At 55.6% G+C, this 19,880-nt stretch overlaps 8 protein-coding genes across 8 annotated transcripts; 4 read left to right on the forward strand and 4 right to left on the reverse strand.

Annotated features, from left to right (window-relative positions):
- Positions 1 to 257: 257 nt before the first annotated feature.
- On the forward strand, positions 258 to 1,488 carry B0H18DRAFT_1086084 (pseudouridine synthase; the record flags this gene model as incomplete). The annotated part of the gene is made up of 9 exons (XM_048031992.1): positions 258 to 434; positions 459 to 499; positions 576 to 657; positions 694 to 886; positions 926 to 963; positions 1,016 to 1,103; positions 1,162 to 1,280; positions 1,336 to 1,404; positions 1,429 to 1,488. 9 exons carry the CDS (start codon positions 258 to 260, stop codon positions 1,486 to 1,488), a joined length of 867 nt encoding a protein of 288 aa, XP_047890910.1.
- An 86-nt stretch (positions 1,489 to 1,574) lies between these two features.
- On the reverse strand, positions 1,575 to 3,301 carry B0H18DRAFT_542850 (uncharacterized protein). Its single transcript, XM_048038539.1, has 2 exons — positions 2,488 to 3,301; positions 1,575 to 2,426 (listed from the first exon to the last, which is right to left on the reverse strand). Exons 1-2 carry the CDS (start codon positions 2,819 to 2,821, stop codon positions 1,699 to 1,701), a joined length of 1,062 nt encoding a protein of 353 aa, XP_047890911.1. The 5' UTR covers positions 2,822 to 3,301; the 3' UTR covers positions 1,575 to 1,698.
- A 1,214-nt stretch (positions 3,302 to 4,515) lies between these two features.
- Positions 4,516 to 4,991, forward strand: B0H18DRAFT_880058 (uncharacterized protein; the record flags this gene model as incomplete). Its single annotated transcript, XM_048040736.1, has 2 exons — positions 4,516 to 4,767; positions 4,851 to 4,991. The coding sequence occupies 2 exons, from the start codon at positions 4,516 to 4,518 to the stop codon at positions 4,989 to 4,991; spliced, it is 393 nt and encodes a 130-aa protein (XP_047890912.1).
- A 2,114-nt stretch (positions 4,992 to 7,105) lies between these two features.
- B0H18DRAFT_880008 (uncharacterized protein) lies at positions 7,106 to 8,163 on the reverse strand (the record flags this gene model as incomplete). Its single annotated transcript, XM_048040731.1, has 3 exons — positions 7,106 to 7,401; positions 7,454 to 7,789; positions 7,851 to 8,163. The coding sequence occupies 3 exons, from the start codon at positions 8,161 to 8,163 to the stop codon at positions 7,106 to 7,108; spliced, it is 945 nt and encodes a 314-aa protein (XP_047890913.1).
- A 1,926-nt stretch (positions 8,164 to 10,089) lies between these two features.
- Positions 10,090 to 10,476, forward strand: B0H18DRAFT_1121340 (uncharacterized protein; the record flags this gene model as incomplete). Its single annotated transcript, XM_048034320.1, has 2 exons — positions 10,090 to 10,304; positions 10,377 to 10,476. 2 exons carry the CDS (start codon positions 10,090 to 10,092, stop codon positions 10,474 to 10,476), a joined length of 315 nt encoding a protein of 104 aa, XP_047890914.1.
- Positions 10,409 to 14,258, reverse strand: B0H18DRAFT_1020662 (uncharacterized protein). The gene is made up of 6 exons (XM_048029494.1): positions 14,141 to 14,258; positions 13,562 to 13,939; positions 12,208 to 12,938; positions 11,579 to 12,187; positions 10,718 to 11,528; positions 10,409 to 10,647 (listed from the first exon to the last, which is right to left on the reverse strand). The coding sequence occupies exons 1-6, from the start codon at positions 14,146 to 14,148 to the stop codon at positions 10,587 to 10,589; spliced, it is 2,598 nt and encodes an 865-aa protein (XP_047890915.1). The 5' UTR covers positions 14,149 to 14,258; the 3' UTR covers positions 10,409 to 10,586.
- A 250-nt stretch (positions 14,259 to 14,508) lies between these two features.
- On the forward strand, positions 14,509 to 15,361 carry B0H18DRAFT_1020666 (arp2/3 complex subunit). The gene is made up of 4 exons (XM_048029495.1): positions 14,509 to 14,748; positions 14,804 to 14,876; positions 14,929 to 15,111; positions 15,167 to 15,361. The coding sequence occupies exons 1-4, from the start codon at positions 14,597 to 14,599 to the stop codon at positions 15,227 to 15,229; spliced, it is 471 nt and encodes a 156-aa protein (XP_047890916.1). The 5' UTR covers positions 14,509 to 14,596; the 3' UTR covers positions 15,230 to 15,361.
- An 88-nt stretch (positions 15,362 to 15,449) lies between these two features.
- Positions 15,450 to 16,235, reverse strand: B0H18DRAFT_1020667 (uncharacterized protein). The gene is made up of 4 exons (XM_048029496.1): positions 16,086 to 16,235; positions 15,956 to 16,018; positions 15,807 to 15,893; positions 15,450 to 15,755 (listed from the first exon to the last, which is right to left on the reverse strand). Exons 1-4 carry the CDS (start codon positions 16,225 to 16,227, stop codon positions 15,655 to 15,657), a joined length of 393 nt encoding a protein of 130 aa, XP_047890917.1. The 5' UTR covers positions 16,228 to 16,235; the 3' UTR covers positions 15,450 to 15,654.
- Between the last annotated feature and the right edge of the window lie 3,645 nt (positions 16,236 to 19,880).

The raw sequence follows: 19,880 nt of genomic DNA on the forward strand, positions 1-19,880 counted from the left end.
GGAATATCCTTCGCACGTTACGGTGGAGAAGCAGGTGGGCGTTTGAAAGACACTCAGTTGCACGCGGTGGCTGAGGATGTTCGCTGCGGCATATGCCGGGCGTTGAGTGCCCAAAATGGCAATCAAGGTATCACGCTCACTCGACTTTGAGCAGGTTTACTGGCACCTTCATCGCGAATTTATACTGCGTGCTTACGGCTGGTCGTTGGCCGTGTCTATCCTCACTTCATAACAGCATTCATGAGTGAATGGCGAAAATGCTAGCAGGTCGCCTCGCAAGACCTCTTGCGCCCCTCTTTCGCTGCGCTCTCGCCTGCGTGCGTAGGTCGTCGACAGCTTCAACGCCAATCCCAGTCTTGTATCTCGATAAAGGTGTTATAGTGGTCAACAAACCAAGTGGATTTCTATGTCAATACAACAAGACGCAAATTCCAGTGTGTATCCTCTCATCTCTGTAGATGGAGATGTTCTCTGACATGCGCAGACTGAGGATGACCAAGTCGCAACTACTCTGAGCATCATGGTGCGCATATACCGTCATTTGACTAGAAATGTCACTTACATCCTAGCTAGAGTGAAGTTCAACGAGCCTACAACATGCCGGAATTGCCATATGTTGTCCATCGTCTTGACAAGGCCAGCCAGCGCCCCTACTTGGTGACGCATACGCCGGCGGCTTACACTACGATGTAGACAACCACCGGAGCACTGATCTTCGCTACCTCAAACAAACATGCAGCCAGCCTCGCCATGCAGTTTCGCCAGCGATCAGTCAAGAAGACATACCTGGCGATAGTGCGCGCAGGCTCAGATAGCCTCCCTCAACGATCAGGCGTAATTCAAGGGATCATGCAGAAGCTCAAAGGAACAGGGGGGCCGATCACAAGTCGCCCTTGTTCTGACCCGTCGCTTGTCAGAAAGCAAGCGAATGTATCGTCCGAGTGGGAGCTGCTTGCCACTTCAGTAAGCACCCCTTCATTGCGCTGCTCTCGGGGGTCTTATCATGTGCCATCAGCCACTGGCACCTCTGAGTCTTGTCGCTGTACGGCCAAAGACTGGATTCAAGCACCAGATACGTGTGCATATGGGGGAAGTCCTTGGCGGTATGTGCTTATATCCATCAGCGGTGCATTCGAGTGTCTGATCAACATTGCGCTCCAGCCCCCGTCCTGGGAGACACCAAATACACCGGTACTCTGCCACCAGACCCGTCTATTGCAAGCGCGGTTTCCATTCCGAATGACCTACTGTTTCTACATGCCGCCGAAGTGTCCTTTTTGGTATGTATACCCTTTCCTTGTCCTTGACCAACGTTGAAGTTTTCTTGCTGTGCAGCGATTTCGCCCTTCTGGTCCACATAAAAAGGTCGTCTTAACAATATGTGCACCCTTGCCCGACACCTTCGTGCGCCTTTGCGAGGATCTCAAGATACCACTACCAGACAAGTACATCCGCGGAGGGCTTTATATTGATGGTAGGCAATATTAGATCTTGCTAACACGGTCAACGCGGTAGCACTAACATGCATCAGGCGATCATGTGCAAGACCAGCATCCCGTCCTACAAGGTTTGGGCGGGCGATGGATGCCAGAACCTACGACGAGCGCGCCCACGGCCACACTGCTTGTCTCAACACTCGCTCCAGATGCTGCCGATGAAACCACGGCAAGTCTAGCGACGCTCTAGCCAACCAAGATATTACATTAGACCAAACCATGACGCAGACGATACATACACAATGTCATATGCGCGCCCAGCGCGCCTCTTCCAGTTATAACTTTCATCCCAATCCACCTGACAATTCCTCGACCGCACAGCAGTCACGATACTACGCCTGTTGTCGGACGAAGCGATGGCCCTCTCCCTCAACAGCGTCCCCAGCCCCACCGCAACCGTCCCAAGGGCAGTAGCCGTGGTCCCAGCGGCTACAGAAGGCAGCGCCGGTATGGAGCCCACCGTGATCAAGACCGCCGCCAGAATGGACATGGTGCTCGTGGTATCCGGCGTCAGCGCGATGACCGCCTCCGACGCGGCAAGCAACCACATCGGTACCTGCGCTATGAGCGTAGTGGGCGGCGGAGGCGGCGGGTCCACGAGACGCAAAGTTGTGGCCACGCGCGTGACGAGAGACCCGGAGGGCGCTGCGGCCTTGGGCGGCGGCGCCGGGGCGGGCTGGGTCTTCAGCAGCTTGGAGCCGGTCTGCTTCTGGGTCTGCTCCTTGGGCTTGGACGTCGAAGAGGCGGCTTTGGCATTGCCGGTTTGGATTCCGGATTTCTGCGCGATCTTCGCCATGAAGCCGAGCGCGGGAACGGGCTCTTTGGTCTTGACTTTGTTGCCCTTGTCGCCGCCGTGGCCAATGATCCACCACGATCCCGTCGACTTGCGCTGCACCTTGACAGCCTCCGTCTTCTTGCGATCAACGTTCCCTACTCCACGCAAGTGATCATCAGCGCCGGTACAGCTACGCCGTCCGGGAGTCGAACTTACCCGCGATGTTCTTCAAAGCAACACCGAAGCTGGACCACTTCCAGCCCCACGAGTGGCCAAACGCGCATTGCATGACCTGCTCGACGTCTTCGAGTCTTTTGCGTGCATCCTCGCTCATGAAGTGCCGGGCGACTTCGTGCCATAGTTTCTGCGGAATACCCCTCGCAACGCACGCCTCCGCCACTTTGGCGAGCCAGGCGTCGACCGGGAGGTCTTTCTTGGGCTTGCCTAGGAAGCGCGGTGGCGCTGTCTCCGCCGGCCACGACGCGAGGATTGCCGGGAGCGATGATGCCTGTGGCTCCGAGCTGAATCGAGATCTGAACGTGGAGAGCATACTGAATATGAAGTGGTGAAGCCACTGGAGCTCCTGGCTTCCGTGGCCGGAATAGTGACGAACAAGAGAAAGAGTGTGTGCAAGCCACAGCGCGGCGAACGTCGTTGAGGTATACGCGGTTTATTTCATTTAGCCGTGGCGGCGTGGCCACGGATGTGGCTGATGGACGGAGGGCCCGCCTTCCTTTTACGTACTTCCCTTTGTGCCGACGTTTGGTCGCCAGGCTGATCGCTCAGCGCAGTGTCTCAGTCGTGAAAGGGTATCTTCGTCGGTTTTCGGTGTCGTGCAGCCTTTGGTATGCTTACCTGACGAATGTCTTGTTATCAGTTCGACAGCTACAGTCCGAGGGCGGAGTAGGCCTGGACCCGGGCCTCGCCATACTGAAGCCGAGGCAGAGCAGTAAGTACATCTATACCGATGCGATTTGGATGTTAGAGCCTGAACTTCGCAACTTAGAGGATGTGCTGCTCGGGGCCAGTGATTTGACCTTCCAGACTGGCAGACATGAGATTTGATGCTTCGTCCAGCGCGCAGTCGTCCTTGATCGACAGGACTGCAACATATCACGGTCACTTCGCGGCCAGACAAATGGGGATGTGGCTGCTTTCTACGGTGCCCAACATCCCAGCAGTGGGTGAGTGAATGTCACGTAATTCCATGCACTGGTGCAGTACTGACCGGAACTCGAAGATACATTCGCCATCACTTAGCCTCAGGAACAGTGCGGCGGATATACCGATGTGTCTACGATGTGCCGTGATCTCCCAGTGACCATAAACCGAAGTACTAATGTTCTCGACTGTCCGGTGTACTGGCGCCGATGACGAATGCCTCTCTCGAAGGCATCACAGACAATGGACCTTTGAGTAGTCGAGAGACAACGCAATGGTAACTGTACGCTACGTAGCGCTCACTCTGACAACTGACGTCCGTGTCGCTCTCGGAGCGCCGAAGCGGTGCAGGTCAGACTAGCCAGAAGACGTCCAGCATATGCGTTTGACGGCATGACTTTAGATGGAGGCCGACTCGCAGCCGAGAGGGTATGTAAAGGCTGCGCCGGAGGATGATCAGCTGCGCTGTCGTTCGTCATTGCTGTCAACGACTGCGATTCTTTGCGGCGGCTCGCCTCCTAGAGGTCGTCTGTATGTATTCTGCGCAGCGGCAAGGTCAGCTACGCCTCTCCATTTCAACTGGACTGTCCATCATTGACTGATGACTCGTCTTTAGGTTGCATTGCCGCGTTGACGTCGGGGCGCTGCCAAATCTACCCAGTCGGTTCACTGTCGGGCGCACTTTTGAAACGACAAACGTTCGTCCATCGTGGTATCCCGCCCCAGGTCACGCCACATAGCCTCGGGTAGTCTCGACGCGAGCCCTGTGATGGGCTTGGCAGACACGGCCCCGCCTCTCTTACATTTATCCTTTTTCAGGCAAAGTTGTCAAGTCCCGCTGCATCGGGTGCGTCAAACGTGGTGCTCATCACGTCCAGCTGCTCGCGTATTTCCCATTATGATTGGATTGCGTCTTACTGCCCGCCCTGTTGCCGGCGCCGGCGGAGCATGGTCCCAGCCTTTCTGTCACGCCCTGGACCGCCACAGCAGCCTCGCAAGGTATATAACGAGGCCTTCAGCACTCTCGGCACCATCATTCACCAACCACTCAAACCATCACCCACATCTACTATCACTCGCACAATGGCTAACATCTCTCTTGGCCCTGGACCCGTCGTCATCCCGCTCTCTGACTGGGCTGAGGAGAGCATCTCCGCTATCTACAAGGCGTCGAGCCAGAGCGAGTTCAGCAGCGCGTTCGACGCGTTCGTCAGCGAGGACCCGGAGATCACTGTGAACGACAAGCAAATCAGCCGTGCGCAGTACAAGGCGCTGCTCCAGGGTGAGCGTGCGCTCGAGCAGTCCGCCTCCGTGGCTTTCCTCGGTGTCGTCGAGGTCTCTTCCAACAAGAAGAACCTCAGTCGGTGAGTAGATCTGTGGTCATTCTGGTAGAACCCGTGATCTCACGCACACGATAGGCGGGCTCCGTTGGTGTCTTCTACAGGGCGACTATCTACGAGAGGATCAAGGTTGGCGGGGCCTCGCAGACTGCCACGGTCAACTCGTCTTTGAACATTGTGTACGTATTCGATGGCTCTCCGCGCGGTGACGTCAATTGACTAGGTTTGTCCTGTAGTGTTCAGGAAGGCGATGGCCCCGAAGACCGCAGGGTCGCGAAGATAGACCAGATTATCACCGACGAGGCCAACCCCATCACTTTCCCGAAGTAATGTGCCAGAGAGCGCATGTTCACATGAAGCTGTTGTTGTATTGCTATGATATGCCTTCGGACTCACATGTAGTCTCAAGCGTTGTCTTGTGTAATGATATAAGCTATGCGTCATGAAGTACTGCATTCTTGACTCGAAGGCCAACTAGTGGTCACAAATAACAATATTCTAGTCGACCAGTACGAGACGTTCTGACAGTAGTGAATGCTCGGAGAAAGTAGGCGTTGCCTAAGTTGCCGTAATACTTCATTCGTTGTCGCCGCTCATGGAGATGTCACAAAGATCCCTCGACCATGCAAGTCCGAGAAGATGCGCTGCACGGTAGCCATGCTACTAGTGAAGCCGGGACCCGTGTTTCGGTGCTTGACCAAGTTGAGGAAGCTCAGTTCATCCTTCTTCAAGCGAGGAAAGCGTGTGCAGTTCAGGACAGCCGTTACTAGATGCTCAAGCGCCTCCGAGTCGACCTCGACGCCGTCGCCCTAGTAGCTCTTCTGCTTTGAATGTGGCAAGGTCGGCAGGTGCAGAGGCTAGTGCCGCAACGACCCACGCAAGAGTCGCCTGGAAGCCGAATTGCAGGTGGCGAACTGCAGTGCAGCGTTCCAAAACCCCGTCGAGCTGTCTGGCTATACCGATAATATAACGGAGATGACTGGCATGAATGTGTATAAACGCGACACTACTCACTGGTATCGGGGTCAGCATTCATCTGGCGGTTCCATATCAAGAGAGTTAAGGTAGTCAACAAATGTGGCGTGACACGGTTGCGGAACAGATACTGGAACTGCTTGAGCTCGGAGAGATGGCCGAATGAGATCTTCAAAGCCTGCATCGGTGACGAGAATAGGATGGGGTACGCATGATATGATAGCCACTCCGCACTATGTCCAGCTCGCGAGCGTTTGTCGCGTATGTAAGCTATGCGATCTTGCTAACTTAGATCATGTAGTACGGGCAAACCCGGGTTTGGCAGAACGAGCTGCATGAGCCTGAGCTTTGCGAGGTTGACCAGGACGCCAAGCAGCATGGCGAGACTATCGGGGGTGGGGAATAACGTTTGCATTAGGTAGAGGTCCAAGACGGACTCCATTCGAGGCAGCCAGGCCTCGGCGTCCAACGGGAAACGGCCGGTGAGGACCAGATGCTTGACATTTCCGATACTGGTGAAGATGGTTCGAAGAGCTTCGATATCGGGGGGAGGGACGATTGACGCGACCACGCCAAAATCCATCTCGAGCATACGAATGTAGTTCCCAATGCATGGAGACTGTTGAAGGAGTACGGCGAATTTCCGAAAGATGTGACGGTGGAAGATACAGATGTGGCTGAACAACTGAGCACGACTGGCGTGAAGCCATGCACGGCACGTCAGACTGCAGCTTTGAAGAGTATCCTCATCACCGGTAGGTCTGGGCTGTCGAGAACTGAAAGTGCCATGTCAAAGACATCCTGCGGTAGGGCAGGTACACGATGGTCTGGCTCATTCGCCATTCCGTTCAGTCGTGTCTTGCAAGTACCACGCCTACGCCTGTGGCGACAGTGAGACCGTCAGTAGCAGTGCCGGAATCGGAGCAGTACTGATGCTGACCGGTTTCGCAAACCAGCGCCCAAATATCACTCTGTTGACGACGTGGTACCGTGTCGATCGAGGTGGTGGTGGTGATTCAGATAATCATCAAGCTCCAGAGGTCAGATTAAGCTACGTAGTGCCTAAGTAGATCGATAACTATTGGGCATTTCATCCTCAGTCCTTACTTCAGTGCAGCACTTGATCACACTGTAACGGTACTTCTACACTGATAACAAGCACTGTTTAGAAAGGCTTCGACGCGCACCAAAGCCTCATGCACTACTGAACACTGACCTATCCTTGATCGTAGTTAACACACATGCAAGTATAAAGGGATAAGTTACGATTGAAACCACCAAAGGCCTCGCAGTTGCAATTGCATCCCGATCCTGTCATAACAACTGTTCGAACGATCATAACCAAACCATCTAGACATCTACGTTCTAGGTGGTGGCAACATCGGGCCAGCGGCTGTCTGGACCTGTCCATCTGCCTGGGCCTTTAATATTGTGCCGAGTCCAACGGCGAGCGAGCCAAGTGCATGGGCGGTACTGCTGGCCAGGAACGCGCCACCGACGCCCGCCGAGATAGCAGGCAGGGCGGGCAGAGACCCGACAGTGATGAGCACTGCAGATAGCGCGCTCATCGCTTTGGGGTGTTCAGTCGTGAGGGATTCGAGCGCCTGGCAGGCGTTGACCAGCCATACCGGGGCATGCGTTATCGTCGTGGGTGCTAATACCCGTGTCAGTGGCTAGCATTAGTTGTTGTGGAATAAACTGCGCACCATCGCCCCCTCCGTCATCCGGAGTCATCGCCGGCGTCGCGACGGGAGTGTTCTTCTCTGTGGAGTTCTTCGACGAGAACACAGAAGACGCGATGGAGGATACACTCTCGATGGAGGTCATGGTAGCAGAACGCTTCGGGGTCGGGAGCGAACTGCGAGTTACCACCTGCGAAGTCGACTTGGACTTCTGGGGCTTCGGCTTCGGCGGCGGTGGGGGCGGTGAAGAGCTCGCCGACGGTGAGTCCTTCGACTCTTCTCCCTTGCCCACGATCCACCAGAACCCTGACGGCCTGCTCTTGACTTTGATTGACTCTGTCCTCTCAACGTCGATATCCCCTATTGATGGAAACCCATGGAATTAGCACGACCCCCGGTCCACACGCGCAGGCCTACGTACAACCCATGTTGCGCATGGCGATCTTAAACGACTTCCAATTCCACTTATACTTTCCGCCATGCATGTTCTTCATCACGAGCTTGACTTCGTCGAGGCGCTTGCGAGCCTTCTCTCCGAGGTAATGCTGCCCGACTTTGTGCCAGTAGTCTCTCGGGACCTTGCGTTCGATGCATCCCGCTTTGATCTGGGCCAGCCAGTCGTTAACGGGAGGGTCCTTCTTGGGATTGCCGAGGAAACGGGGGGCATCGGTCCAGGACGCAAAGACAGGTTCGAGATTGAACGGCTTAATCTTGAATGCGTCGAGCACGGACATCGTCGAGACGGAGAAATAAAAACAAAAGCAGAGGGTGAGGTGTCTCGGTGAAGTTTCCTGCTGCCGATACGGATTACGCTACCTTTTAAGTACCGAGCATGCATCTCATCCTCATTGCATGGCGCACCTCTCTGGCTGCTGTATCACAGGGTCTGGGTTCGGTAATTAAGGGCAGATGATCCTGCTCTCGGGGACATGGACGCGCGATGTTACAGATCCGGGGCCGACATAGGCAACGTGCAAGGCGAACCCTGGAGCAATGGCATGCTGTGCACCTCGTTGCGTACACGCGCTCGGACCAACTCTCCAAAAGCACGCAGATCGCAGTAGTTTAATGCCCCTTTGGATGAATCGTAAGTGCTAGCGGTTTCGGTGAGTTTATCCAACGGTTCTAGACACCATACGTACAGAATCACCTCGCCGACGACAGTCGATTTAGCCTTCCATTCGACTAGATGTGATCGTTAGATACGCGTAGATCTGAGAGAACAATGTGTTTTACCTGCTGTGAAAGTACAGGATGGCCCAGGCCGTGGTCAGTCACTGAAGATAGTGATGGCATCATGGAGCCGCAACCTGAATGAACAGTCTTTACTAGACTAGACGGCCGGACACATAATGTACTCCGCAACAACACCTACTTACAACAATTATCTGGCTCTGCAAGACTACGTGCACTACAGCGTTGTCTGGAATCCGCACCATGGAGCCATTTAACAATCGCTGGGCTAAGATTAGGTTGCATCATCATGATCGTCTCTTCGCACGAACCTGTTCGTGCGCGCGCGTTGGTATGTTAGGATTTGTCTTCATATAGCAGCTTGGCAGGTACCGTATCGGTGCAGTCCTGGAGATGCTAATTCGCTCAGACGGAGCACTGCCGCTATAAGGTACACTGAGCTTAGCAATCGATAAGTCGTCTTCAGTCATTCTGCGGCCGCGGACTCCTCGCGCGAGTGAACGATACTCTTGCCTGAGTACCGGGCGCATCAGAAACATTCCCGCAGTGATGCGTTTCAGTCTGTTGATAGCTTCCCGACTGCTGCTTGCGCATGTGGTCGTTGACAGTCATCGACGCCCGCCCTGACTCCATAAAGCCGACTGATGGTCGAGGTTAAGCCCATCCAGAGCCCATCTGCCCTTCACGCCGAGAAAGCAAGGTACGTCTGCACGACGAGCCGTGATGCGTTGCACCCTTGACACATCGGCCATGAGCAGTCATGGCCAACCCGTCAGTACCGGAGAAAGAAGGGACGATACCTTTCAAATACCAAGGGGAGACCTTCGATACCTATTACAAGGTCTTCGGCGACTTAGGCAGTCGCTCGCGCCCGCCTTGATCGCCTGCACGGCGGACCTGGGCTGACCCACGATTACCTGGTACCCCTCTCCGACCTCGCCGCCATCGGTATTCCAGTCATCCTCTACGATCAAATCGGCAACGGAAGGTCCACTCACCTCAAAGAAAGCCCGCAGAATTCTGGACCATCGATATCTTCGTCGCCGAACTCGCCAACGTGATAAAGGAGCTCGATATCGAGGCGGCCTTGACATCTCGGGCATTCCTGGGGAGGCGTATTGGGAGTAGAGTATGAGCTCCGCCAGCAACCTGAGGGTCTGCAACACCTCATTTACAGACTCCCTCGCTGCGGTAGCCCTGTGGGGACAGTCGTCGGGCAGTTGATGCAGGCCTTCCCGAAAGAAGTCCAGGAGGGGCTGGCGGACGGCATGAAGGATCCACAGAGATATTACGCCGCGTTGAAGGTCCTGCATGCGAAGCATGGTGCACGGTGCAGCCGACCCCTCCAGAAGTTGTTCGATCCTTCGATTGTATCTTTGGGGAGGATGGCGACCCGACAGTGTCAACCGCCCCGTACGCACCTCTCATGTTCCCATTGATCTGCATCCTCACTAGCAAGTAGGATAATGCAAGGCTGGACGGCCATCGACCGCCTGCACAAAGTGCGAGTTTCGACTCTCGTCATCAACGGTCGCATGGACATGGCACAAGACTTCGTTGTCGCGCCCTTCTTCGAGAAGATCAACAAGGTCAAGTGGATCACTTTTGAGAAGTCGAGTCACTGCCCGTTCTGGGAGGAACGGGAACGATATATGAACATTCTCGACGAGTTCCTGAAGTTGTAGGAAGGTCAGTACATCGATTCGGTGGGTTATGAATGTCACTCACATTAATGATGTCCCCTATCCACTAGGCTTGAAGGCGGCGACGAACCGGAGAAGGTCGGATTACTATCTATCTTTGACTTCGCGCATAGTATCGGGCAAATCATAGGTCGCATAGGGAACTTGTAGTCTAACAGGCATACGAACAACTGTCAAGGGCGTATCATATCTCTCTGTGTCGCAAAGCTCTAGATCACATGCATGGCCATGATCTCTAAGGTTCATACTATTCTTCGAGTTCAAATGCTCTCCCCGCGGCTGCGGGCTTCTGCGAGGCTCAACTCTATCGCGAAGCGCAATCTTCATCCTCTTCCCCATCCTCGCTCAAGGGCGCGAGCTCGGGGGAGCTCTTGCTCGTCTGCCGAGCAACCCGGCAGAGATGAGCGACGGTCCCGCAGTTGACGCATGGTTGGGCGGCGAACTCCTCCTCGCGACAAGCAGCGGGGAAGACATCGCAGAGGCAGGTGAGGGCGACGGCGCCGACGAGGATGACTGCCTTGACATTGGTATCGCCCACGCGCCGCGCAAAGACTCCGGACTACCAGGGCCTGACCGCTGCAGCGCGCTGGGGCTTGTAGGCATGGAAGGGACCGAGATGCCGGTGGAAGACGGCGTCCGACTCACTGGCGGGAAATGGTCGAGATCCGTCGTCGAAGGTACAGACACACTCGTTTGGGTATTGAGCGACGACGACAGAGAACCGTCTAGAGGACTTCCAGCGAAGCCAGCCTCCATCGGCTCCGGGCGCATGCGCGGCGATACCTGTATCTTGTGGTTTGACTGCGACGGGACCGTCCTAGGCAGCGAGCGGCCGTTGATGACGATGCTGCTGTTCGAGTAAGAGTGAGATGAAAACGAAGACGTGCGCGATGACATTGCGGGTGACGGCGCGTTCTCGATGAAGGCCGAAGGTCCGGATACGGGGGTATGCAGATCGTCAAAATCGGCCATGAAGACACCGTCATCCTCGGGCAAAGACAGGGCACGTTGGGGTCGCTGACCCTCTGCCTCGTCCCTGCTGAGCATGAGCACATACTCCACAGCCTCAACCTCGCTGAGTCCGAGGTGGGCAAGGGTCGACTGCTGCTCGCGCTCACGGCCGAACACACGACGCGTGTGCGACTGCTCCTCGTCGAGATCGCGGCGCGACTCAGCGATGTCCCTGTACATCTCGATTTGCTCTGCATTACAGATCAGCTACGGCGCAACGTCCAACGCGGATCCCACTCACGCTGCCATTTGGCCAGCCCCGCGTTCCGAACGGCCCTGACCTGCTTCCCCTTCGCGTGCGCCTTGCCGACCGGGCCGGCCTGCCATGCCATAACTTTGCTCCCGACTGAAGCAAGAAGCACAGTACGCTCCAGCAAGATCTGGGTGACACCATCCCGCTCGCCGTCAACGGTAGGACGAGCGCTGGGCGACGGAAAAGTCCTTAGATGGGCGAGGGACAACGCGTCCCAGGCCTTGACTGTGCCTCGAGAAGAGCCGGATGCCAGCACGATCGTGTTCCATGCAAGCGCGGTGACCGGACCGTCCTCATGTGCATCAATCTTGCGGAGCGGGGGGATGCTCGTCCGGCTTGAGAACAAAGGGGCATTCCAGTTGAAGATGCTAATGCATCCCAGCTGGTCACCTACGAACAGGAAGCTTGACTCGCCCTCCTGCGTAGCGAGCACAGGTTTGACAACGGTCACGGAACCGGCAGACCCATCTCCGAGGGCGCCACGTTCGATGTCTGACGTGTCCAGGTCGACGTCGATGCGATACAGGTAAGGGTCGCCTTTGTACGCGACCAGGAGGCCGAGCTTGCCATGGCGTTCGAGATGTGGATGTCGAGAAGCTCGCGCAGGGGAATGAAACCGCCTGGTGTCTGCGCAGCGCTGAACGCGGGGAACGGGGGTATCGTGAGTTCGGTCGGACCATGATCGAGCACTTCTCGCTCCCCGGTCAGAACGGGGCCGAATCCGGACCACACAACGGTCTTGTTGCTCTCCATGGCTGCGACCACCACACCGCGCGCGACGTCCACGGCGATCTTGGCGCAAACATCCCTATCGAGGCCCTCCTTCTTGGTCGATGTCCACAGGCATTTCATCTTCTTGGCGTCCCAAAGCTTCACCTGCCCGTGCGTGTCGCCCGTCACGAACGCGCTCGGGCCTTCCTGGCCGACCTCCGTGCCCCACGCAAGCGCACACACGGCCGCCTCGTGGCACTCCTCCACCGTGCACCGTGCGTGCTTGGCCGCGGACGGGCGGTTCCCGTCCATCGCGCGCACCGCCGTCGTCACCGCGACCTCGCCGTTGCGGAACCCCCACAGCACCTTCGCCGTGCGCCCCTCGGACGCAAGCGCTATCGCCGTGACATGTGGCGAGAACTCGAGGTTCGGGTTCCCGAGCCCGATCCCGTTCGCCGTGCCGCTCGCGTCGAGGTAGCCGCGAAGGATCTTGCCCGTGAGCGGGTAGGAGCGCGCGGCGATCCCGTACTGAAGCGAGGCGGCGAGGAGCGTCGTGTTGGGCATCAGATGCATGGACACGACGTTCGAGTGGTGGGGAACGTGCGTCACTGGCTGGTTGCGAGATCGCTCCCATCGCCTGTACAAGGATATTAGCGACGTGACATAGGTCTAAGAAAGCGCGTAGGCGGAGAACGGTTGCACATTCACTTGAAGTGGTGCGCACCCCCTACAGGGCACTCTCAACACTGCTCTTTATCGTCGGGTCTCGACGGGACGTAAGTACCTGCACTACCCTTTGCCACTGCAAGCGCGAGGCCTCGACGATAAGGCAATTCAGCAGACCCATAGTCTCCTCTCGCTAGGCTCGGGAAACAAGCCCTATCCTGCAATCAATAAGGAATCGATCAAGAGGTCCGCACGACGAGGATCGAGAACTAGGAAGGTTCTTAAGTCCTGTCCACAGAATATGGCATGATTCTAAGGGGTCTCCTCCGAGAGAATAGACCTCGACAGAGGAATATCCATGAACAAAGGATTTGTGGGAGGTGACTCGCACATATGGGGGCCTGAGTGCAGACCACTCAACTGGTTCGCAGAAGAAAGGGTGCCGTGATTCCATCCGAACGACGGTCGTCTGTATTATGTCAAGTGCAGTCTGTGCACCGAGATCGTACCAACAATTTGCAGACCAGGCACTCCCGCGGCCCGTGCCCTCGACAACACGCCTTGTCAACGGGGTCGGTAAGTTGAGTGACGTACCGTTTCAGATTGTACCTCAGCACGAATTCGCGCCTCCAGGTGCTCTCTTCGCGACGCAGCATCAGGTTCTTCTGGTCGCCATTATCGCGGAGATCGCTCTCGGGAGAGATTCCGAGGAACTGATAGACGTACGCGCGCCGCCAGGTGTTGTCGTCCTTTACGTGGGCGTGCAGCTGCCTGTTCGTTCCGGAGAGCGCAAGTAGAGTGTCGGGGTCGAGAAAAGAAGTGATGTGGGTGAGCGATTCGGAAGGAAAGCGAAGCAAGATGCTTTCGCCATAGCTGAGAGAGTGCGCCTTTCCATGTTGTCCAGCGGTGCGGGGTTGAGCGTGCGGTAGATTCGATCGAGCTGCGTTCTTGTAATGAGCTTCGATGGGCCTACTGGGCATAAAACTTGGTGGCGAGCTGGTGAACGAGTTGTCGCAGACGGATGTCTGCGATGGTGGTCGTCGGTGGTGAAGATGGGTTTGGCTCGGTTGGCGCCCGTCCGCCCTACATCTGGCTTTCCGAGCTGAGCACACCCGATATACTCGCCTGCCCTGTGGTGCATCTGCGTAGTCATTTTAATTTCTGAGATACTACGAAGACATCGTGGGCGACGGCACAGCGAGTGTCATTGATAGTATCGGTGCGGAAAGCCTTCGAGTTCAAGTGATCATATACTTTCAGTATGTGTTATTTAAAGTAGTGGCGTGTATATGAGTAGATAATAAAGAATAACTAATGTTCTCATTTCTAACGTGAAGACAGCCAATCAGAGCCCGCGCCTTTGAATGTTCGGCTGCCTTCCTTATTCATTTCTTGGTATCCTATACGCCTTGACGACGATAAGTCACAAATTAGGAGTCGGTACAACCCGTCCTCAGTGTTAGGAGAGTGAGATCCAAGCCCGATATATTACCACGTGAAGAAGCTCAATATGGCAACTTTCATGGGCGCCTATGACGACCCGAGTTCGTGTCCGCGACTGCGAGCCCGACTTATCACTTGCTTTGCTTGGACAGTAGCCAAACGCCAGCCATCTACCTAGAGATCATCATGGATGTTAGCTTCCGGAAGATTGACATTGACCAGTATGACGAGGACGTACTTCTGGAGAGCGAGCTGTGTGAGCCCGATCCGCGCGACCCCGCGCAGGTCCTGAACGACGCGAAGCAGAAGGCGGCGGCGGTACGGCAGTCTTTGGCAAGGTGCGCTCAGACCCGAAACATATGAGCATGTATCTTACGCTCGCTTGATTTCCAGAGGGGATATCGCAGGAGCCTTGACCACCGCGCTTGAAGATGCACCATACGGGCCGCATGTCGACGAGGCGAAGGTGATCAGCATCGTCTATCGTACCGACACTGCATGGTTGATTCTGTTTCCAGAACCTCACTCTTCAGACGGTTGTCTCGATACTCAACAGCACCAAGTCGACGGAAATCCCTAACATCGTTCGCGCACTCTCACCAGATGCGCAAGACGTCCTCATGAAGTACTTGTACAAGGGCATGGCGATGCCTGGGTGGGGGGACGTCAGCGGCAGCGTGTTGCTTGGTTGGCACGAAAAGGTATGTTCGTTTATCCTGTGTATCTGGGACGCACCGTTGAAGACCCCGTCCGCAGTTGACAGAGGCTGCGGGGACAGGGTGCATCGTGCGGGCGATGACGGACAGGAGGCTTGTATGATAGCGAAGGAACTGTAACAACATACGAAATGGTTCAACATGCTCAGTGACTCAACGACCCCGCGACGTGACAGTTTGAAAAGTGTAACAACGCCAACCTACATTTGATGTACACGATTGTACCGACTAAGAAGAGTGGACAGAGCGAGCGCGCAGCCACTGCCGCCCGGCTCTGGAAGGCAGGCGCGCCCTTCGTGTTGCAACTTAATGGACCACTGAGCTCAGAGGAAATATCTCCAGTGAATTCGGCATTCAAATTACAAGAATTACAATCGCGGTATGTCTCCCGGACTCTCATTCGGTCCAAGTCAATCTCAGGCGTCGTATACCACAGCATTGCCATAAATCACTTGGCCATTTATAACCAATATGTTACCCAATCAACGAGCCACCGTTCTTATTGCGACGTTCCTCCTTCTGCGACGCTTACGGGCTGAAGCCCTTGGCCTCGAAGTGCCACTCGACACCCTCTATGACACCCTGGGAGAGCGGAGCACCCAGGGACTCAAACAGAGACGGGCTGAGATCTGCAAAGTAGTCAGCGCAATTCCATCATCTTCACCCGAGTAGATGCTAACCGATGTCGTACGCGCCGCAGCCCTCGCACTCGTCGACGGTCTTGGCGTACTGGCTGATGCCAGTGGCCGGGTTGGTATTTGCATCCACTGCGGTTCGTATGTGAGTCGCTCATCCGTTAACAGTGTGCAAACGACGCCTTACCTGGAACAGTTTCCACCGCTGCCGTAGATGAGGTGGGAGATGGCGACGACGGGGTCGCTGTTCCGTCGGTCTCACCGCAGGCACCGAGGCCCGGTAGTAGTAAGTGGCCTATCGGTGACAGTGAGCGCAGGTCATACAAGCAGCCGGAGAGAGTACTACCTTGCCGGTGTGGGTGACACGCTTCTCGAGGGCTTGGGTCTCACCACCGTCGATGGGCGTGGCAGCGGCGATGGCGGTGAGGGCACCGATGAAAGCAGCGAGCATGGTGAAGCGGGCCATTGCTAATGCGACTATTGAAGAGCTTCTGGGGTAGAAGAGACGATGTGAGTTGAGGCGAGTGGGACTCGTGGAGAACCTCATCCTCGACGCAAGTCCTTTTATATGTTGGGAATCCTATGTGGACTTCAAACTTACGAACCACTCGTTCACAGGGATTGTGATGGTCCACGCGGGCGGCACGGCCTGGCCTGTTGCCCTTCCGACACCCAACTATGTTCGGCGCGCATCCGGCGCCGTACCCTATTGAACAGAACGTGCGCCTTTTCATGAAACTGTTTGGACTTAGCTCTGTTTGCTGCACTCTCCTGCACCAAGCGTTGCATTCGCCCTGACAGAGGACTGGGACCTCGAATGCTGACACAATGTCCGCTCTACGATCCGGTTGGGAAACACTTTGACATAGTCTGTTCCTGATGCCAGTGGGGGGCACTAATGTTGCTTGTTTTGTTATTGGGCGTGAGAAGTGCAACCGCAGACCAGATTTTGTCTGTCCATTTCGCCCTGGGCCTCGTCTGGTCATGAGGATTGTAATACCCCAGGTCCACACGGTGATATGACACTGCTGTACCGCCATAATGGTGGCGCATCGGTGACAGAATATAGGTGTCGCTGAGAGCTTGAATGGCAATGTACTCAGTACTTAACGGTACTAGTCCATGAACTATGCAGGGCATCGTACTACTACTAAGGACATCAGAGCGCGATTAGAGCCAGTGTGATACCTTAGCTCAGCTCGCCAACGTGCACGTCTATCAGCGGTGGTGCGTCTGAATCACAGAGAGACGTTGAAGGGACATCCAAGAAGGCCTGACCGCACGCGTACTAGTACAGTTGCCTAAAATGTGAACGGGGTTCTAGCGGTGGCGGAAGAGCGCTCGCGATCGCCTCTCAACTCAATCCTCTCCTCCTGCTCCTCCTCCCTCCTCCTGCCTTACACCTCTGGCGAGACTCTCAAGCTTATTTTTGCACATCGCTCTAGTATAGTTATAAACCGATATGTCACTGCCTATTCGCTGTGCCATGTTCCGCGTTTTGCCGGCGGTACGTTCCAGCCTCATCATCAGTATGACAGAGCGTCGCGCCCAAACGTTGGTGAACACAGGACTAAGGGCGCTGCGGTGTTGGATGGCAACATGCGATTGTCGCCGGGAAGCGAAGAACAGTGCGATACCTGGCACCGAAGTGTTTGCCCTCCGAGTCGCTTCCCGGAGGGGGAATGTACTTACCCATAAGTGCGCGCCGTCTGGACTCAGGGAAGCCCTCTGAGTCGATGCCAATGGCAGCCGCACTACCATACTTCACGCAGCAAGCTTGCGGCTACCTCTTCCACTTTCTGACGCCTCGTTTTGTGCGCGCTCTTTGACCACAGGCAACACATCTTGATGAACGCGCGGCGTTCAACAATTGGAGGCGCGAAGGCGGTTGCGAGTTATCTAAGTCGGTGAGCCGTCCACGTACTCGTGCATTTCTGCAATCTGACACATGGTATTGTTATACGCACACGCCAACGCTTGTCGTATACACCATGACGAGGCATATGCGACAGTCGTTCGCTCGGGGGCGATGTCCGCACGACGGTGTATTAGCATGAGCGCGGCGCCGAGACACGCACGTTGCCTACGCTCGATGTGAGCCTGGTTTTAACCCCTGGCGCGCCGGGGCGTAAGGAGCGACGTTCTCACTAGTCATCATGATGACCCTCGGATGAATTGCTCGATGCAGCACCGTGTCCTCAGCTTCCGCCAGTGCGGCGGACGAACCACCGCCTTCATGTATTGAAATCCGCTGCTCCAGATATTATATTGCATTTCTCCCAAAATCCGGTGATGAGAATAAATCCCGGACTTCAACGCGCCCGGGCCACCGCGGAAGAAAAATGCGGGGTGTCGTGCTTCGCAATACCACTACGCAGGTTCTTGTACACTCCCTTCGGGCGTTCGTACACCCTCCTCATCTCTTTCACCGACTCTCTCCTCCGTCAGGTGGCACTGACAACAGTCCCAAGTATGTCGCTCGATTATCTGTGGGCGCGCGCCGATGATTGAACGCTCTGCTACGGAGATACAAGCGAAAATAGGTATACACCGCCTCATCAGTCATGCATGGAAGCTAAAACCGGCCAATGGGCAATTCCGTTTCAGACCCGGATCCACTGTTGATCGAGGACCGAAAGCAATTCATCGCACCGATCGGTGATCTAACGCTCATCGACGCGTCAATCATACAAGTAAGTTCATACAGGGCGGGACTGATGGAATGCGCGCTGCTGTGGTCACTCACCGGCACCATCGCCGTTACAGTATTGCATGCGGTACAGATGTCTATACTCAACAAACCTACCGACTGGTCGCTCCTGGCGGCGGAGACATGTCATGTAGGCGGCTGCAGTTATCGCGCCTAGTCTCTGGCGTCCCAAGTACCCATAGATGGGTGTGCTTCCCAGCACTCAACCGTCTACGTATGTTTCACGGGGCATCTGAGCCTCAATTTCGTCCGGCCGGCCGTGCACAACAAGGCTGATTCACTAGCGACTTCTAGCTTGCGGATGCTGCTAACGAACTCTTGCAAGGCGGCATCTGATCTCCGACAGTTCCGAGCCAAAAAAAAACCCCCCACTTCTCGATTCTTCCTCACTGGGAAGAACATTGCGTTCAGCCTCGGTGGGTTGCCTTGGACGATGCAGCCCTCTGGAATCGCGGAGACAAAACGCATGGGCGAGCCGCCAACCAATTCCGAAATCCAGACGCCGTGCCACACCTAGGCCATTCAACTATTGAAGCTGAAGCTTCAATGAGGTTCTACATATTCCCCATCCTGTGCCTAGACAGCGCGCGTCCGCGCTCGGTGCGTGACCAGCCCGGTGTACGCGGGTTGCATGGCAGCAAGCCTCTGATAAAATTGTATATGGGTGCGCTTCCTCACTATTCTGTCATGCAAAGTTTCATGATGGACGCAGCGGCAGCACCTCCACGCAGAGCATCACGGTCGAGGCTATGTCTTGCGGTCGGGGCGTCCATCCTTTGCCACCATCTAGAGACGAAGTCCCCATGAAGACGCGCTGTGAAACGGCCGCGACTCCTGGCATGATAAACCAGGGTTGTGATCCGCTGGTGCTTGCCACGCATATCCCGGCCTGTTTTGCAGCCGTACCGCATGTAACGCCTGCGACTCCTGACAAGGAACGTTTGGTGAGTGCACTAGCTCCAGCGTAAAGGCTATTGAATAGGACATGCTCCTTGTATGAAACTTCGGCTACATTGTTTCGCGCTTAGGTGTGCAAAAATCATAGAATATCGAGCACTCGAGTTTCTCCAGCAGTATTGGGCTAGGCGCAATAGCAGCGTACCTCCGGAATGGTGCGGAGAGGCCAACGGACCGCCTCCACAAATACGATTCACAGAAACCTTGCCTGCATCTTTGGACGATTGCTCCACGACAATTTGTGCGGTTAGATGGCGGGACCGCAGAGCGACCGTGAGTCTGTCCACTTCACTTCGTCCGAGGACATGGAACCTGATGTGTTTCACTCATTCTCCCGAAGGTAGGAGCGCCCTCTGCGGCCATTTCTCATTCAATTTGTAGGTTGCATGTTTCAATGCCAGGGCTAGGGTCACGCTTCCATGCGCCCCACGTCTCCGAGCCATCCCCCGTAT

The sequence above is a fragment of the Fomitopsis serialis genome (genome assembly GCF_022376445.1).
Source record: "Fomitopsis serialis strain Sig1Antser10 chromosome Unknown B0H18scaffold_59, whole genome shotgun sequence".
NCBI classification, from domain to species: Eukaryota; Fungi; Basidiomycota; class Agaricomycetes; order Polyporales; family Fomitopsidaceae; genus Fomitopsis; species Fomitopsis serialis.

What these genes read in the sequence shown, in the direction of transcription:
- B0H18DRAFT_542850 (XM_048038539.1), bottom strand. Translation starts at nt 2,821, where the DNA reads ATGCTCTCCACGTTCAGATCTCGATTCAGCTCGGAGCCACAGGCATCA. An exon ending in TGCTTTGAAGAACATCGCGG is followed by an intron (nt 2,427 to 2,487) that starts GTAAGTTCGACT and finishes TGCGTGGAGTAG; the next exon opens with GGAACGTTGATCGCAAGAAG.
- B0H18DRAFT_1020662 (XM_048029494.1), bottom strand. An exon ending in CTGAGGTACAATCTGAAACG is followed by an intron (nt 12,939 to 13,561) that starts GTACGTCACTCA and finishes ATCCTTGTACAG; the next exon opens with GCGATGGGAGCGATCTCGCA. An exon ending in CCGTCGCTCATCTCTGCCGG is followed by an intron (nt 10,648 to 10,717) that starts GTTGCTCGGCAG and finishes AAGAGGATGAAG; the next exon opens with ATTGCGCTTCGCGATAGAGT.
- B0H18DRAFT_1020666 (XM_048029495.1), top strand. Translation starts at nt 14,597, where the DNA reads ATGGATGTTAGCTTCCGGAAGATTGACATTGACCAGTATGACGAGGAC. An exon ending in GTACGGCAGTCTTTGGCAAG is followed by an intron (nt 14,749 to 14,803) that starts GTGCGCTCAGAC and finishes CTTGATTTCCAG; the next exon opens with AGGGGATATCGCAGGAGCCT. An exon ending in TGCTTGGTTGGCACGAAAAG is followed by an intron (nt 15,112 to 15,166) that starts GTATGTTCGTTT and finishes CCCCGTCCGCAG; the next exon opens with TTGACAGAGGCTGCGGGGAC.
- B0H18DRAFT_1020667 (XM_048029496.1), bottom strand. Translation starts at nt 16,227, where the DNA reads ATGGCCCGCTTCACCATGCTCGCTGCTTTCATCGGTGCCCTCACCGCC. An exon ending in AGTACTCTCTCCGGCTGCTT is followed by an intron (nt 16,019 to 16,085) that starts GTATGACCTGCG and finishes GCCTGCGGTGAG; the next exon opens with ACCGACGGAACAGCGACCCC. An exon ending in CTACGGCAGCGGTGGAAACT is followed by an intron (nt 15,894 to 15,955) that starts GTTCCAGGTAAG and finishes TACGAACCGCAG; the next exon opens with TGGATGCAAATACCAACCCG.